Source organism: Phodopus roborovskii, unplaced genomic scaffold (assembly GCF_943737965.1).
Source record: "Phodopus roborovskii unplaced genomic scaffold, PHOROB, whole genome shotgun sequence".
NCBI lineage: Eukaryota > Metazoa > Chordata > Mammalia > Rodentia > Cricetidae > Phodopus > Phodopus roborovskii.
The window spans coordinates 414,596-434,112 of NW_026126413.1; the positions used below are offsets into that span (position 1 = coordinate 414,596).

General features: G+C 34.7%; 1 protein-coding gene across 1 annotated transcript in view; it reads right to left on the reverse strand.

Annotated features, from left to right (window-relative positions):
- The window catches only part of Rasa1 (RAS p21 protein activator 1), a 68,812-nt gene that overhangs the window by 40,650 nt on the left and 8,645 nt on the right, over positions 1 to 19,517 (reverse strand). Inside the window, exon 2 of the mRNA XM_051182939.1 lies at positions 1,258 to 1,410. Coding sequence (XP_051038896.1) covers positions 1,258 to 1,410 — 153 coding nt within the window. The remainder of the gene's footprint in view (positions 1 to 1,257; positions 1,411 to 19,517) is intronic.

The window sequence follows — 19,517 nt, forward strand, 5'->3', positions numbered from 1 at the left end:
GCTTTGTCCCTCTAGTACCTTTGTCCAACTTTTTGTTTTGTTTTGTTTTGTTTTTAGAGACAGGGTTTCTCTGTGTAACAGTTCTGGCTGTTCTGGAACTCACTTTGTAGATCAGGCTGGCCTCAAACTCACTGAGATTCACCTCTCTCTGCCTCCAAGTGCTAGGATTAAAGGCCACCAATGCCCAGGATTTACGTCCAATTTTTAAAACCAAGTTTCACAAAGAGAATAATTTTATCAATTTCACAATCTTTTCCATTAACATATATTCCTGTACTTCAAAAATCTACTTATTAATAATATCATCACTGGTAACTGAGTATTATTTTTTAATATGACACTGTATTTACAAGACTCCATTATGTAATTGAACCAAATATTTGAAAATTTGACCTCAGATATCTCCCATCACTTTCTATATTTAAGACTCTACAATATTTTTTTCTTTTTCTGTTTTTTTTTTTTTTGGGGGGGGGGGTATGACAAGGTCTCTCTGTACACAGGAACCTATCCTGGCACTTGTTCAGTAGACCAGGCTGGCTTCAAACTAACATTCATCTGCCTCTGCCTCCCAAGTGATGAGATTAAAGAAGGTGTGTCTCCAACACTCTGCAAGACTTAGCCATTTTTTAAAGACTTCTATGGGTAGAAGTAGCTTACAAATCTCTTAAAATTTGTGTAAATTATAATAAAAATGTTATATAAAATTATGATCAAATACTGTTATATTTTAAATTATACTTTATGTTAAAGTTATACATGTAATAAGGATGACAGTCCTCTTAAAACTTATTCTAAAATTTAAAAGTCTAAGGCACAAGAACATTTATCAGTTAATAAGGATGACACCTTATTTGAAAATATACATATCTGTTTATCTCACAAAAGTGAACATGTACCAAATTTCAAGATAGAGAAGCTAAAAAGAACTAAGGACAATCTCAACTTCTATACAGTGTTTTGTGTATTTTCTGTGACTCTACAGTCAAGTTTCAGTTTATATTTCTTTCAGTTTAGCTTTCATCTTTTCAGAGTGCATCTCAAGTATGAGAAATATATTTGAACACTGGCATTGTAATGACTAATATTACTTACTATCTTTAATCAAAGTTTAAACATTTCAAAAATATTTACTATAAATGATTAACTTAATTGAAATCAAGTAAAAGTGAATGTATTTATAAGTATGTATCAGGTTAAATACCAAATTGCTATATTAAAACAAATAACAACAAAGTATTAGGAACAAATACTTACCTAAAATGGTTGACAACATTTGTCTGACTAAGAAATGAAAGTACAAAGGACCCCGGCCTCCGATCACTCTCTCTTATAAGATAGCTTCCAGATTTCCCTGCCTGCCTGAGGCGTTCTTCTGCTATAGTTCTATCAAGTTTTCCATGATACCACCTAGGGGAGAACACACATAATTAAAATAAAAATTAATACTCTAAGTTTTAAACACTCACATGCAATTTAAACATCTGTGTAGTCTGAACAACTCAGTTTTAACTCCATTTTTCACCTCCTCCCAAAATTCCATAAAATCACTGATTCACACAAAGTTTCTAAATTTGTTCTGCACACCCAAATCCTGTATCTCACTGTTCCCTCAACCCCCTTGGCTCCAGGTTTACCTCTATTTCCTCAAAATAGAAACCTTTATTGTATCAATTCCTTTCCTGGAACATGACTAATTAGAAATAATTGACAACAACTCTATATATTAGGGAATCCATCTGACATAGCAAAGAACTCAGGATCATGTAGAAAATAATATTTTATCTAATTTTAGTCTTACTACCCTAACAGGAAAACAGATAACTATTTAAAAGACTGCTATTCAAATTTCCTGTTTTAACAGGAACCTGATCATTGCCCAGGATTTTAGACAACCTACTTCATGACCATATATTTAAGCTTAAGTCTTCTTACAAGAAAACACAATGTTTCTGTATAGAAATTCAATTGCCAGGGAACCCTTTATTACCTGAACTACATGGTTACATAGCTGATCATACTACTTCAGAAGTGTTCTATAACTTTCAAAAGGCTAACCAAATTGTCTAACAAAATTCCTGTCTCTTCTAAAATTGGTTATTTCTTGCTGGCGTTAAGTTTATTATTTGCAAAAACCATAAGCCCCATAAAGCAAATTAAGCACAGACAACTCAAAGGCTACCATGAAAGACTCCAATCTTCCTCTTTAGCCACACTAGGATGATTGCTGTATCACAAATATTGTTAACACATTCTCTCACAAAAGTCTCATAACCCTGCTTCTGTTTATCAAAATACCAGTCTGTTTTGAGATGAGATGCTATCTCAACAAAGGGAACTAAAAAGAGCAGGGTTTTGCTTAGGATTTCCAAAATAAACTTGAGAAAAGGTAGAATACATGTGTCCTAAGTAATTTGCTATATTTGCCAGTGTTATGATCAAGAGAAATTTTAATAAGTTAAATCATTCCTAACTCTCCCATCAATTTTAGAGACAAAACAGCTGCTGAATCTTTCAATATGAACCAACAATTCAAACCAAGCAAGTTAAAAATAAAACATGATGATGATAATGATAGAAATCACCTCATGCCACACTCCTCTCCTCTCCAGGATATGGCTAAAATGTTCAGGTTGGTTTGGAACTCATTCAGTCCAGGAGGGCAATGAACTTGTGATTTCCTGACTCAGTCCCCAATATAGTTGGGCACATGGCCTAACCTTTCTAGATCTTTTTATCTTTCTGCTCCTTATCATGACTTGTCATTAACATCAATCTAAACCAGTCCCTACCTCTTCTTCTAGTACTCTACAGGTTTTCAAGTAATAGTTATTTTAAGTGGGGATGCAGCTTAGTGGGGCAGAACAGTTAACTAGATGTCAAAGGCTATAGGTTCAACTTCCAACATCACAGGAAAAATTAAACAAATGAAATTATTAAATATAAAAATAAATCAAAAAACAGAAGAGAAATATAATGAAAGGGAAGCATAAAAAATCAAAACATTTAAAATAATTAAATTTATAAAATTAAGAGTTAAATGAGGTTAACAGGAAATTAAGCATATTTTCAAAAGACAGATACCTGAAAACAGAATATATGCCTACTAAAGAACAAAATCAAATAAGAAAATACAGAAAAGAAAACAAATGATTTTGCATACATGTGATGAAGTGATTTGATTGAGATGTCATCCAGAGTTTTGGGCATTTAGATATTCGGTCCCAGAAGTATAGGAGGTATGGCCTTGTTGGTTTTGAGAATTTCATGACCCCAGCCACACCCATGTGCCATCATACCTTTGTTCCACTATCACAGACTATATCGATCTGAAACCATAAGGCCCAATAAGCCTTTAGTTTCTATAAAAAAGAAACTAAACATGGGGAGTCCCTAAAAGAACGTAGGAAAGAGAACAGAAAAAAGTAAAATCTGAAAAAAAATGCAAAAAATTCTCAAGTCCAGGAAAAATATTAAAAAAATATTACAGAGAAAATATCCTTCAGAAAAAGAAAAATTTTTAACAGCAGATTAAAAAAAAAACCTCCAAGAGCTACTGAAAGGACAAATGCATGGGCAAATTTAAATAAATACTAAGAGTATGCATAATAATTATGTCCAGTGAGTATTTTAATGCATATGTAAATGGTATAAAAAGCTGGAGAAAAGCAAATTGAGTTTATATGTTCTAAGTTCTTATCATTATTACAAGAGAAGTAAAAGTGTTTTCAATAAAACTGTAATAAACCAATGCTGCATATTATAATCTCTAGGACAACCACTACAAGACCAAGATTTTCATACTGGGTAAGATAATAAAATCCATATACATTAGAGATGCATCTTTAAAGTAAGAACACAGAAATATTTAAAATAATAGGAAATATGTTATATCATACAAGTACACATATGCACAAACACAAGAAATATTATTAGGGGCACCAACATTAAAATATACAAAGTATAAACAGAACTATACATATTTTTAACAGACAAACCCCATATGGTTAAAACACAAGGATTTCTTACATACACATGGTCCCCCAAAACACAAAAAGAGAAAGTTAATCTATTAAAATTAAGACACAGCAGTTTAGTTCGCTAAAACTAAAGCACCTATAACTGTCCTACTGATCACAGTTCCAATGTCCAAAGGAGAGAGAGAAAAAAAAGACACAACAAATAACATAATTTATTAGTACCATTGTCCCTACATAATGCTAGCATTATTCACTTGCATAATTGAGATTCATTTATTCTTTTGAGATTTGTGTGGGTTTCTATTCCTGTGGCAGTTAATGGCAATGCCACTACAATTTCCAGTGGTATTAGGCAGTACATGGCAAACACATCCCTTCTTCCCCTGGAATACATACATACATACATACATACATACATACACACACACACACACACACACACACACACACACACACACACACACACACACACACTGACCACTTTGGTAACACATACACTAAAATCTAAATGGCACAGAAATTAGCATTGACCCTGCTTGAAGACAGCGCTCCCTCCATTCTTCCAGTTGTCTACACAATTAACTCTGAAATGTTGGGAATATTAATTTAATATTTAATAAGTATGTAGTTAAAAAGCATTGTGTGCCAAGTACATACAGAAAAGAACTATGTATAATATTTATATACTAAATACATCATTAAAGAGTTATGCTAACCATAAAGCATCAATATCACTATGAAACAAAAAGGAAAATGCTACCAAATTCTCAAAAATACTGAATCAAAGGAATTTAAACATACTCTTTCAATGCAATTCATTAAGAGAACTAAAGTCACAAGTTTTCCAAGGCATTTTCTTCCCAGTATTACTTTATAAACACCAAATGCTTAGAAAGTTAGTATGGTACTGTTGTTATGTTCCTGAAACTATGCAAAGAATCATTAAGTGTGTTAATTTAGGAAAAGATGAATTAAGGCAAGAAAGAAGCTTAGTAAATTTAACACTCTTAAGAGAATCCCTACACTAATATCCATGCTGGATTCCCAATAGTACACACCTGAAATTTGGAAGAGCGTAAGATATTTAACTGTCTAAAACATTACTAGCTCCTTACACTAAATATCAGAGTACACAGTGGCTAAATGTTACTGCGTGCTCATATAAAACAGTTAACATATTGAATTGCTATAATTCCTTGTAATTGTTCAAAACTGTTTCCTTCTGACAAAATATGCAGGCTTTAATCAAACCTATTAATACTGAAAATATAATGTTGTTTACTGTTAAATGTAGAAGTAAAAACAAGAAAATCAACCAAATAGTAGAAATAAAAGTTAAATGTTTATTATATATAATTAAGAAATTACCAATCAAATTGTATCTTTTTTGTTATTTTGAATAAAGTACTTACTTTATAATCTTGTCTACCCATCGTTATCTTACTATTACATTTCATAATATAAATCACTGTTCTTTGCTTATACTCTTAAAAGATGCTCTAATTTCCATAAACCAATCTCTGTATTAAGTTGGCATGGGAGCACATGCATGTAACTCTAGCACCCAGCAGGCAGAGGCAGAATAATTACCATGAGTTTTAGGCCATCTGGTCTACATAATGAGTACCAACTCATCTAGGGAAACACAGCAAGATGCTGTCTCAAAAGAAAAAAAAACATAAACAACAACAAAACGTCTTGTAAAAACACTTCCAGTTTCCTGTGTAGCATGTTAAGAAAAATCCAAAAAGAATTCATCCTTTTAAAAAGTAATGACCTGGACAAAGTAAAAAAAAATCTACAACTCTCCTACAACCTTAAACATGAAATATGAATGATAGGATTAGATGTGCACCACTACACAGAACTCAAACAGGAATTTTAAAACATCTTTTACTCAGTACTTGGGATTTAACTTGGGGCTAGTCATATGCTAGGTAAATGTTATACCACAAAGATACATGCCCTCCCAGCATCAAATAGTTATTTTAAAAATTAGGCATTCTATATTCAATATAATCCAAAGACGTGACTAACTTTTTATACAGGATATGATTTCTCCCTTAAAAATAATTTTATTTATTCTTTCTTAATTTATTTTTTATAATTCATTTATTCTTTGAGTATACAAATATACTATCATCTTGTACTACATATTCATGCTCTTTTAACAATGCCTCCCTTCAAAGAAATTTAGTTTACCAAAGCCTAACTATCTACATAGGTGAAAGATTCCACCTGCCTTTAGCCTTCTCTATAGAGAAAGAGAAGTAATGGACTCCAGCTCCTTATAGCTCTTTGGTCCCAACTAAGGACAAGGACGGCAGCAGACTACTAAAAACACTGGTGAAAACATGAATTCACTAAGACTTAGTCAGACCCACTCTTAGGACATAGACTGCTTCCTCTGCCACTGCAATCCTAACAGTGCCAATACATCACATTAACTATTGCATACTAAAAGATACAAAATACAGTTTGAAAAATCAGTGCAAGTATCAAAACCAAACATGTTAAAGAATTTCTGGAAACCCTGGCTGAAACTTTGAAAAAAATCTTACTGATATACTGAGTACTCTAACAAAGAGGTAGAAAACCTTCAAACATGAATAAGTAGTAAGCAAGGAGATAGAAAACATTTAAAAAGCTTTAGACATTAAAAAAGAAGCTGTAGAGAACATTTAGAAGTTAAGAGCAGCAAGAGGTAGAAAACCTTCAAACATGAATAAGTAGTAAGCAAGGAGATAGAAAACATTTAAAAAGCTTTAGACATTAAAAAAGAAGCTGTAGAGAACATTTAGAAGGTAAGAGCAGCATTTGCTGCTCTTACAGAGGACCCAGGTTCCATTCCCAGCATCCACATAGAAGCTTACAACCATCTGTAATTACATTTCCAACGGATCTGACACCTTCCTCTGACTTTAAAAGGGCATTGATTGTACAATGTGGTGTACAAAGATACATGCATGCAAACAACATAAAAAAAATCTTAATTTTTAACTTGGTTCTTTTCACCATACAAAACATTAATAAGCCTCTAGCTAAGCTAAAAATTACTAATGTTAGGAATTGAAGTATTATTATAGATCCCATAAAACTTCTTAATAATAAAAATTACAATTATAGTAATTTGCTACTCACAAATTTAAAAATCTATATGAAGTATACTCATTACTTGAAATACATACTCTGCCTAAACTCACAAGAAAAGGGTAATATGAATGTGTATAGCATTTTTAAGAAAATTAAATCAATAATTAATAATTTTCAGAAATGGGTACACTTGGCCCAGATGTTAATCACTGGTAAATTTTAGTTAGCATTTATGAAAAATAATAATTATTTACAGATATTAATGATTTATGTGTTACTAGCCACCAAACATTGCATCTAATAACTGGTTTATGTTACATACACTAAAGGTAAAAAGGACACAAAACTTGAGATCTGAAAATAAATAAGATTAGTAAACATTGTCAATGTTTATCATTAGATATTTTTGCACATGTAGAGTACAAGTCTCTTTGTTAGTCACACTATTTAGAAGCACACTGTCAAGAAAGGAAGTTCCAATAATTGGAAACTGAGTAAGTATTTCGGTAAAGTACTTCATTACTAAAATCAAGAATTCAGCCTAAGAATGTTTCCTGTAGTAGCCCTTTTAATAATAATTGTGTAGTATTTTAATAGGCTATAATCCCTTCATAATAAAGGGAGAAATGAACAAGAAGACATACATGCAAAGAGTTTGTGAAAAAAAATGTAATGCCTTTGTTTTACATACTTATCTTTGTTAACACCAGGAACTTTAATGTAAGAATACTGTGTGTAAATATGCTGCCTTCACTAGAAGATATACTTGTAAAACAACACTAAGCATGATTTAGATGTGATTCCCTCAAAGATTCTGAATGTTTGATGTCCACATGTTAATAAGAGACAGTGAAAGGGCTAAAGATACAACTCAGTGGAACAGTGCTTGCCTAGATGCACTAGGACCTGGGTTCATTGCCCAGCAGTGATTGGGGTTAAAGCTGCAGCAGACCCTTTAAGAAGTGGAACTTAGTAGGAGACTTCCCGTGGGTGGGATTACTTTGAGTGTTGTTGTCTTAGAATAAGCTAACTCCTGAGTACACTGTTTGACCCACTCTGCATAAAGCTATTTGCCTCCCGCTTGTCTCTCATTTTGTGAGAGAGCTACTGTACAGATGGAGCAGCCCAATATTGAATTTTTACTCTAAAACCACCACCTAAATAAATCTGCCTTTAAAAAGTACCTATTCCCAAATACTTTGTGGCAGCAACAGAAAACAAATTAAAATACTACGCTTCAGTGTTTTCCCAAGTTAAATGAAAACACTATACAAAAAAAAAAAAAAAATTTTGCACATGACTCTACAGCTGGTTTAAAAAAAAATGCACATGACTCTACAGCTGGTTTATTCTGACAAAACTTGGAAGCAACCAACATTTGAGTATCTCAATAAATAATAACTGTGGTACATTCAGATAATATAATACTAGTCACTGTTAAAAAGAAATGTACTGCACAGTCATGGAGACATTGAAATTTTTAAATTCATATAAAGAGAAGCAAGCCCATCTTTAAAAACTATTATATGATCTCATCAGTATGACACTGTGGAAAAGGCAAAACCATGGAGTCAATAAAAATATCAGTGACTGCCAGAGGTCATGACAACATCTAGTGCTACCAAACGTCAATTAAGTTCTAATTTATGTAACCATAGGAATAACAATGGGCAGGTACCCTTCATGTGACCCACTGAGAATTCCTGACCTTGGAGTATTCGTCAGGAATGAGCAAACTAAGTTCAATTATAAAGTAAAATACAAAGAAAGACTACTTTGAAAATCTTGCATAAAAGAAATAAAAAGCTGAGCAAACTATTCTGGGTTTAAGGAAATTAAATGAATGTGACATCAAAATTTTTTAAACAATATTTTAGAAACATCTGAATATTGTATTACTTTTAAGTTGATTATGTTTAACTACTTAGGTTTCCTTATTTCTACAAAAGTATATAAAGTATTTAAGAAAGGACATGATTATTAGTTTGGCATAAATAATACATATGTAAAGTAATTAAATGAGGCAAAATGTCAAAGTAAAGGATATATGATTAATTTACAGTGTTTTCACAAATTTTCCATAGACTTTAGATTTTAAATTTTTAACACAAAATGGGGATTTGCTTACATAGCCTTCATAAAAAAGTATAATTCATGCACACAACAAAAATATTAACATAATAACAAGATAAAAGCTGCACCAGAAACAGGTTTCATCCTTAGACTGAAGAAGCCCAAGAAGCCCACTGGTTTGAATACATCACTGACAAGCTACAAATTAACTGATACATGTGAGGTTAATTTTCTGATAAAAAACTTCTTACAGTTATTATTTTGAACAAAACTTTTTTATTTTTCAGTTATATCACAGCAACTTCATGATGTCCTGTTAAATACAAAAGAAAGAAGATTCACCCACAATCACAGTAGGAGGTAAGTATCTCAGACAACAGAGAGACATAAAACTCCCTAAGTTACAGAATAACCAGTAAAGCATGAAGAGACTGGAGAAAAGGTTAAGGTAATTCTACTTTTTTGCTTTATATGCAAGACCGAGATATTAGGTAAAGAAATCATCTTACATGACCAGCATTTTTGTTAAATGTGATAGAGATTTTAAAAAGGACTATAAATGAGGTGCCTCATTATTTGTAAGGGTCTTTTCAACTGTTGTCTCCATACTATTTGCTTGTTAATGCTATGTGCACTAATAAAAGGCTAGTTTTGAGTCACTATCAAAATTAGGGTTAAAAGTCACTACTGTCTAGACAAGGATATTCACAAAAGATTTCAAAAAAGAGGCTAAGATTTATCTGTACAAGATTGTTCTGGAAAGTTACAATGTGTAAACCTTTCTGTGGCCTTCACAACACAGTAAGCATATACTTTTATTGTATTTTTCTTCTACTGATTCTCTCAAAGGTACGTAACAACATGTCCACCAAATTTAGTGCTAAGTGATCCAAAGGCAAAAGTTTCTCCACAGCAATCTAAGCTCCTGAATAATCTTAACAATGAAGTGAATCCATGTTTTTGTTGCCACTCTAAAACATAACTGACATGGGCAAATAAATAAGCTCTCTATATACTGGTCTATTTTATACACAAAAAGAAACAAAAGCACTTGAGTGATGAAATAATGTGTCAAAGAATTTCTATGGCTACTGCTCTATAGATAATGAGACCCTGTCTCAAAGCAGGAACACAGAACAAAGGGAAATGCATGATTAAATTCTGCCATATCAATAAAACTGATACATAGCAAGATTAACAAAGAGAAAGATACAAATTACCAATACAAGGAATAAAAAAGAGTATCACTACATAGCCAGATTTTCAGAAAATAATTAGCATGGATTAGAAAAGTGCTTCTTCTTCAAGGGACCCCATTAAAAGAAGGCAAAGACAAGCTATAGAAGCTATAGACTGAGAAAAATCTTTGCAAACCATATAGATTAAAAAAAAAAAAAACAAATGACTAATATTTGGAACACATAGAACTACTGAATCTTAAAAATTATAAAAATTATAAACTTAAAAATTAATTTAAAAAAAAAAAAACAGCCATCAAGACTGCTCAGCAGGTAAAGACACCTGCTACCAAATCTGAGTTTGATCCCCAGAATCCACACAGTGAAGAGATGGAACAAACTCTCACGAGAGTTGTCATCTGACCTTTACATGTGCACCATGGGACCTGAATATGTCTACACCTGAAAGAAGTAGAACTGTAATTTTAAAAAATAAAGAAGAAGAGGCTATTTCACCAGAGAGGATATACAGGTAGCAAATAAGTTCATGAAAAGATTTTACATTGTTAGTCATTAGGAAAAAGTTCAAACCCTAATGAGTTATCCAGAACATTAATTAGAAAGGCTAAAATTAACAAACAGTGACACCAAATGCTGGTGGAAATGGAGAGAAATAAAGTCACTTGTATATTGCTGGTGGGATATAAAATGGGAAAAGAGGCTGAAGAGATAGCTCAGAAGGTGAAGTAAGAGAAGCCTTTAGTCAGACCAGTAAGTCATGATAGAAGCCAGGCATGGCTGTGAGCATTTACAGCACCGAGCTGTGAGGGGCAGAGAAAAGATGGACCATGGGCTTGTTGGCTGCCACCCTGACTCAAGTTCAGTCAGACACCCTGCTGCAAGGGAATAAGGCAAAGTGACAGAGGAGGACATACACAGGAAGAATACAGACAGGCTGGAAAATAGAGGACAGCTTCTGACAAAAGCAGGGGATGCCTATGTACAACCCAGCTACTGTATTCATGGGCATTTTTATCTAATATAACACGGAAATAAATGTTTACAGGTTTTTGTTTTTGTTTTTCATGGCAGCCTAAACTAAAAGGACTCGAATATTCACCAGTGACTGATTGGTCACCCATGTGTAAATACCACACAACATAAATACTATTGAACAATGAAAAAGGAACGAAGGTATATACTACATAGCTGAAATGGGACAGCATTTTACTAAGTGACAAATGCCAATGTCAAAAGGCGACATATTAGGATTCCATTTCCATAACATCCTTTAAATGAAACAATGAAAAGCAGGTAAATAGTTGCTGGGGGATAAGAAAAAGTATAAGAAGCAGATAGAAGTTAGTCACAAAAGTACACAGACAACCATGTTACAAAACTATTCTCTACCCAGAGTGTGGTGATAATTACATCTATCTACATATGTGACAGAACTGCACAGCTAATGCTAATGAACACTCAGCTAATGAAACCTGAGTAAATGGATTATATTAGTTTCTTGCTTTGATATTGTATTTAGTTATGTAAAATATTACTACTGCAGAAGTCTAGCCTGAAGATTTCCCCTGACCCCCTCCCCCTCCTTCCATGCACCCTTCCAGATCTAGCTCCCAGGTCCCTCATCCAGGGCCCCAGACTAGTCTGGCCACCTGTGCCTGCTCAGAAACAAAGTCTAGACTTCCACTAGGAATGGTCCCACCCATCCCCCAATTCACAGTCCACTTCCGCACAACACCCAACCCCTCTACTCAAGACAGATCTACCACCACAGTACACCCAGGATTAGACCAGAATACACACCTGTACACCAGCCCAGTGCCCTCTGTCCAACTGTCTTCATTTCACCTAAGCATTTCAACCTCCAGGCCCAATCCCTGACGCACAGTGACCCATGACACATCCTCTCTTCTGCCCCAACCTGCTCTATCCATATCAGACTTGGAACTAATAAAAAATGTTCACATGCCCAGATCTCCTTCCCAGAATAGGTACAATATGAAAGATCAGGCTAGTATCTCCTCTCCAAAAATTACCAGTTGAAGGGACTGAGACAGCCAAAGCATAACAAAGGTGGCTCTGACAAGCATTGCTAATAACCATTAGATTACATTTCTAAAGCTGCCACCAAGATCTATTCCCTTACGTGTCCACTTCCTCCTCCTGAGGCTGACCACCAAGGTTCAGCTATCAAAGTATTAAAATCCAGCAATAAAAACTTCGCAGCTCTCTACAAAAAAGCCCCCTTTGGGTCCTTAATAAACACACCCAATCAAATTAACATCCTAACATGGAAACTGCCATTTCTTTAAGGGCCATGTCTGTCCGAGGGAGTTCTTCAAAACCACTGCCACCCTCCCGCAAAAAAAAAAAAAAAAAAAAAAAAAACCTTCCCCCTCTCTCATATTTCTTTCCCCCTTCTCCCTTGTCCTTTGTCCCTCTGGAGTAAATAAATCTCCTTCGTGTTGAGAACTTGATCTTGGAGTGTCTTGTACCAGTTCTGTAGAAATGTTTACCAAAGAGAATGTCTAGAGCAGAGGTCCTCAACCTTCCCAATGCCATAACCCTTTAATAAAGTTCCTCATGTTGTAGAGACCCCAACCATAAAATTACTTTTGTTGCTACTTCATACCTGTAATTTTTGCTACTATTATGAATCATAATATAAGTACCTGATATATACTATATCTGATATGTGACCCAAGACTACAAAGGGGTCATGATTCATAGGTTGAGAACTGCTGACCTAGATGAGCCCAGAAGACATAATTTTAAAAGAAAAATCATAGTTCCTCAAAAAAATTCAAGAAACTTAAAAACACATGTATGGAGAGAAGGAAGGGAGGGAGGGAGGGAGGGAAGAAGGGAAAGAACAAACAGATCACTGAAATTATTAGAAGGAAGAACTTGAGAGTGAACACATGAGTGATACCCAAGAACACACAAACAGAAGGCTGATGGAAATAACAAAGGCAGTATAGGACTTGAGAACAGAATTCAATAAGAGATATGAACAATGATGAACAAAGCTGAAATGGAAATGGGACTGAAAAACTCAAAACTTACCAGATGCTGTAGCCCACACCTTTATTTCCAACACTCAGAGGCAGGCAGGTGAGTCTACCAAAGTTTGAGGCTAGCCTGTTCTACAAAGTGAGTGCCAGGGCAGTCAGGGCTACATAGAGCAACCCTGTCTCAAAAAATCCAGAGAGAGAGAGGCACAACTAGAAAACTCAAAGGAGGATTAATGGGGGCTTGAAAGAGTCAAGCATAAGTAACACTTTATACAAAATGTAGCTGTTTGGGTTCTTATAATCAAGAATAGGTACTAATATCATAAAATGAAGGTCAGGGCCATACTTACCCTTCTAAGTTGTCATTGCAAGAGAGTGATGCTTATCAGCTGTATGGGAATACTTAATGCACTGTTATTATCTAAATATTGTATATTTACTATCATATAAATAGTACTATTTTTTTAAAGATTTTTCTCAGTAGACTCCAAAAGCATTATACAAAGTCTTGAACTGAGACATCATTTTTAAGAGGTGAAAGTACTTTTTAGGCGTTTTATACAATATGTCCTTTCTAAACTAGTTTAGATATTTGTGAAGTGTACCTGTCTCCATTTTACTCATTTTTCTACACGCATACCCTCTCTTTGTTCATAGCCACTGCTGCAGCCCTCCTTGCTCCATTATGCTGTGTGTACTCACAAGACAATGCCCTTGGTGGCCCACACTGGAGATACACGATGAGTTTCCTCTTCAGGGCTTAATTTTTCTGAAGCTATCATGCAATCACTCTCAAAGTTCCAACTATGATCAATTACATTTATTGTATTTTCTTAGTTAAAATAAAACTTACCTTACTTTGGAAAACAACAAAAAATTAAAAGTCATAGGAAATACCTTAAGTAGAATGGATCAAGTAGAAGACAAAATATCAGGCCTGAAAGATATGTAGAGTATCTAGACCAAATAAATAAGGAATATGAAAAGTAAAACAAACAAACAAAAACAGGAAAAATACAGAGGGAATACAGGACATCAAGAAAAGACCAAATTTTCAAATTACAGACATAGATGAATGAGGAGAATCCCAAGTTAATGACATAGACCATAACTTCAATAAGAGCATAAAAGAAAACAACTCCAAATTCATAGGGGAAAAAACAAAAACAAAAAGATCCATGAGGCACATAGAACACCAAACAGACAAGACCAGCAAAGAAAATCCCCATGGCATATCATAGTTAAAACAATAAGTACACATAACAAAGAAAGTGTACTGAAGAATGCAAGAGGGGAAAAATGCACATAAAGGAGAAAGCATCATAGTGACAACTTATTTCTCAATGAAAACTTTGAAAGCCAGAAGAACCTAGAGGGATGTATTCCAAGTCCTAAAAGACTACGATGACCAGACAAGACTAACGTATGTCACAAACTACTCACCACAGTTGAAAAACAAAGAAAAATGTTCCACAATACAAGCAGTCAACCTAAAACATTTTATATCAAACAAACCAAACTTAGAAGAAATATAGATAGCAATACTGGGGCTAAAGACAGGAATGAACACAAACAAGAGAATGTGGAAAGAAGTAAAAAGCTATCAAAGTGCCAGTGAGAACACAAAATACTACCACCAAAAACCAACAACCAGATGACCAATTAACACATACATTTCAGTAATTGTAAATTGCAATGGCCTCAATTCTCCAAGCAAAAGACACAGGATGACTAAATGGACCAAAAAACAAAATCCACCTGTTTTCTACAAGAAACACAGCTTAGCTTTAAAGATAGGCACAAATCTAGAATAAAGAATAGACAAAAGTTCTCCAATCAAGTGGGATCAGGAAACATGCAGATATCTCTACCCTAAAATCAGATAAACATACTTCATACTAAAAGCAATCAGAAGGGAGAACACTGTGTTCTAATCAAAATAACCATTTGGCAAGATATTGCTATCCTAAACATATGTGCACTAAACTCTGGGATATCCAGTTTCACACATTCAGGAAGGGGGTGGGGGGGCAGGGGCAGGCAGGGAGGGAGGGGTACTACATGATTCAAAGACACAGATTAGCATCAATTTATTAAAAGTGGGTGATTTCAATAGCTCACTTTCTCCAATAGACAGGTCATCTGAATGAAAATTATGATGATATTTAAATAGATGACATCATATCAAATGAACTTAACTAATACCCAAAAAATATTCTACAAAAACACATTCAACTCTGCAGCACACACAAGATTCTCTACAACAGAACATATCGTAGGACACAAAGTAAATCTTTACAAATTTAAAGACTAAAAATAACTAATGTATATTCTCTGGGGATAATGAAATAAAACAAAATTGACAACACCCACACACATGCATACACACACACACACGCACGCACGCGTGCGTGCACACACATACACAATCTCTAATAAATACACAAACTCATAGAGATTAAATAATTCATCAAAGAAGTAATCAAGAAATTAAAAAAAGTTCTTGGAGCTAAATGAAAATGAAAACAGTACAACAAAACGTCTTGAACACACTGAAAGCACTTTCCCTTCTTTGAGGAAAAATGACAGCTCTATGTACATACATTAAAAAAAATAAATCAGAAAGAGCACAAATAACTTAATGGTGCAACTCAAAAATTTGGAAAAACAAAAATCAACCAAATACAAACCCAGTACATGGCAAGAAAAAATAAAAATTCAGAGCAAAAATTAATGAAATAGAAACAAAGAAAACAGTACAAAGACTAAATGAATCTAATAAAGGTTTGTTGAGAAGATTGACAGCACTCTGGCCCCAAATCAAAAAAAAAAAATCATAAAGTAACAGAGAATATTACAAATGGACCTAAGAAATTCAGAATATTATAAATACTTTAAAAGCCTGTACCTGCAGTCCATTAAGCTGGAAGGCCTATAAGAATAATAGATTTTCAGGAACCTTGAGGCAGAAGCTGATACAGAGGTCACAGAGGACTGCAGCTTACTGGCTTGCTCTTCCTCACTTCCTGAGTCTTAAAGAAACCAGGACCATGTAGGCCCACAGATGGCACCACTCACAATGGGCTGAACTCTCCCTCTTTAAGAGAATGCCTTACAGGCTTGCCTACAACCTAATCTTATGGAGTCATTTTCTTAATTGATGTTCCCTGCTCTTAGATGACTTTAGTTTGTGTCAAGTTGAGATAAAATTATACAATACAACCTGTATCTACAAAAACTAACTCCAAACAGATCAAAGACCTAAATCTGAAACCTGAATCCCTCAAAAAGCTACAAGAATACATAAGCAGTACCCTATATGATACAAATGTAGGAAAGGCTTTTCTGAATAGGACTCCACTTGCCCAAGAATTAAGGCCAAAATTTAAGAAGTGGGTCATCATGAAACCAAAAAGCTTCTGTATAGCTAAAGAAACAATGAACTGTGTGTCGAGAAAGCCCACAGAATGTGGATCATTCTTTGCTATTTATCTGAAAGTGGGTTAATATCCAAAATACATACAGAACTCAAAAGTTAAAAAGCAAATCACTCATTCAAACACTGGGCCTGGATCTAAACAAAAATTTGCAAAAGAAGGTAAGAGAGTGGCTAAGAAATATCCTTTAAAAATGTTCATCAATGCTAGTAATTAGGGAAATGCAAATTAAAACAACTTTTGAGAGTTCATCTTATCCCAGTCAGAATGGCAAAGTTGAGCAAAACAACTGACAACAAAGGAATGGGGAAGTGGAGAAAAGTTAAACCTCATTCACTGTTGGAGGGATTGAAACTGGTCCAGACACCGCAAATCAGTGTGGATAACTCTCAAAAAATATCAAAAATAAATCTACCATATGACCTAACTCCTTGGAATATGCTCAAAGGACGAGTCTTCATGTTCATTGCTTTAGTTGCAATAACTAAGAAATGAAAAGAACCTAAATATTCTACAATTGAAAGGGGGATAACGAAAATATTGTGCATATATGCTATGGAATACTAACTAGCTATAAAGAAAAAAATGAAGTCATAATTTTGAAGGTAAATGGATAAAACTAAAAAAGATTATATTGAGTAAGTAACACAGATACAGGAAGGCTAAAACCACATGTTCTCTCTCATTAGAGGCTTGCTCCTGAAGCCAAATATTCCGATGTAAGTATATACCCTAGAGTAACTATAAAAACCAAGTAAGTAAAAGGGACTATTGCCAGGTTGGGAAGCAACAGAGAGGAATAGCTGGATATAAGTAATCTCTGATTGGGAAACTGGGAGTGGGATCTTTGATTAGGGAGATAAATACAGGAGAAGGGACAGGGAGTAAAATAACAGTAAGGATGTCCGAAAAGTTAAGAAATACTATTAACTACCTACCCCCCAAAAAAGGTTACAATGCACATAAGTCTGTGTATAGGTACAAGTATATAGTCCCTTCTGGGCTGGCAGTGTGCCAAGACATAATGATCTAACAAAAACCCCAACAGTAGGTATGAGAAGCCCTCTGTTGAGTTATTAGTCAAAGGAATCCAAAAACTCCCAAAGCATTACAGGCTATTGTTAACTGCCTCTGCCCCTCAGTGATAGAAAGTTAAGTCTCTATAGCTGAAAGATCTCTATAGCTGAGGATGGTAAGATGTCTCAGCCAATAAAGACACCTGCCACCAAGCCTGCTGACCTAAGTGTGATCCCCAGGGCTCCCTTGGTGGAAGGAGAATCAACTCCCACAAGTTGTCCTCTGAACTCTACACATGTGCAGTGGTATGTGCATCCAGACATGCAGATAGCCACACAAAAATGGGGGGGGGGAGTGGATTTGTCCCATGCTCATATGCCATCCAAGAAATGTCCTCTTGCAATGGGTAACAGTTAATGTAGAAACTCACAACTGGTCAAAGTACAGAGAATATGTGTCTATGAAGTACTTATCAATAAACCAAACATCTACACCACAAATCTCCCCAAAACTCAATGAATATCTCAGAATAGGGAATGTAAAGAGCCAGAGGTCAGGGGAAAACTGGGCAAAGTGGCTCTCTTCTGGACAAGACAGAGCTACTGCATTCATGAACTCACAGTGTCCTTGTCCATGCCAGAGGGACAGATATGTCAACTGAAGTTCCAGGTGTCAGCCGACCATAAGGAAACTGGCTGATGGAACAATCCTGTTTTGGCAAGGCCACAAGACTGAAGACCCCGGAATGTCTTTTGCTTCTGTTATGACATTACATATCTGCTGCAGCTCTCTTTCTCTGGTATCTAGTATAATCTTAGTGGATGCTGGGAAAGAGCTCTCCAATGCCTATAATAGTGTGTTTATCTCTTGGAAACATCCCTTTCTACTGGGCATTTTTACCTGTGGATTGTCAAGAAGACTCCTCCCTAAGCTGTACTGTCTAATTTGATGATGATGATGATGATGATGATAATAATAATAATAGAGTATACAGAGTTTTGATGAATACAAATAAATACAAGGATATGTTTTATAGCTAAGGCCTATGAGTTCAATCTTAGGAGCTACCCAGTTTAATGATTAAAAGGAAAGCATCTGAATCCAGGAGCCAGGCTGGCTCTAATTCTCCTAATGCTGGAAAGCAGTCATGTACCATTAGCTAACATAAAGCTTCAAAATAATTTCATGTTATATTGGATGCCTTGCTAATGTTTTAAGATAATTAACCTCTAAAAACAGTAAGTTCACAAGGACAAAAAGCTGAGCTATCTGACTCATTAGGCTAGGGTTGAAAATATGAAACAATCTGATGTTTCTAGCTCCCCATGCTAGGTTTGGTTAATAACCAAATGTGATGATTAATTCCTTATACGCATTTCTGCCCTCGATCTCCTGATATTAAAAAAGAAAAAAAAAACACAAAAACAAACAAAACCCTTATTTGAATGTGTATGTATCCTAAAGATTTAAAATAGAGCTGACGGATTCATTTTTATTTATTAAAGTTTAGGTTTGTGATTCCTTTAAGATTCCTTATAAGATTACCTTTCAACATATGTAATAAAGTAATCGGGCCTTTCTTTTAAACTGCAAAATGCAGCCAATAAAAGATCTGATAAGAATACCTTGCTTGCACACACAGTTAATCTATTACAAGTTGCCCGGGTATGAATGCATATGGGTTCTTGGGATAATTGTTTTTCATCT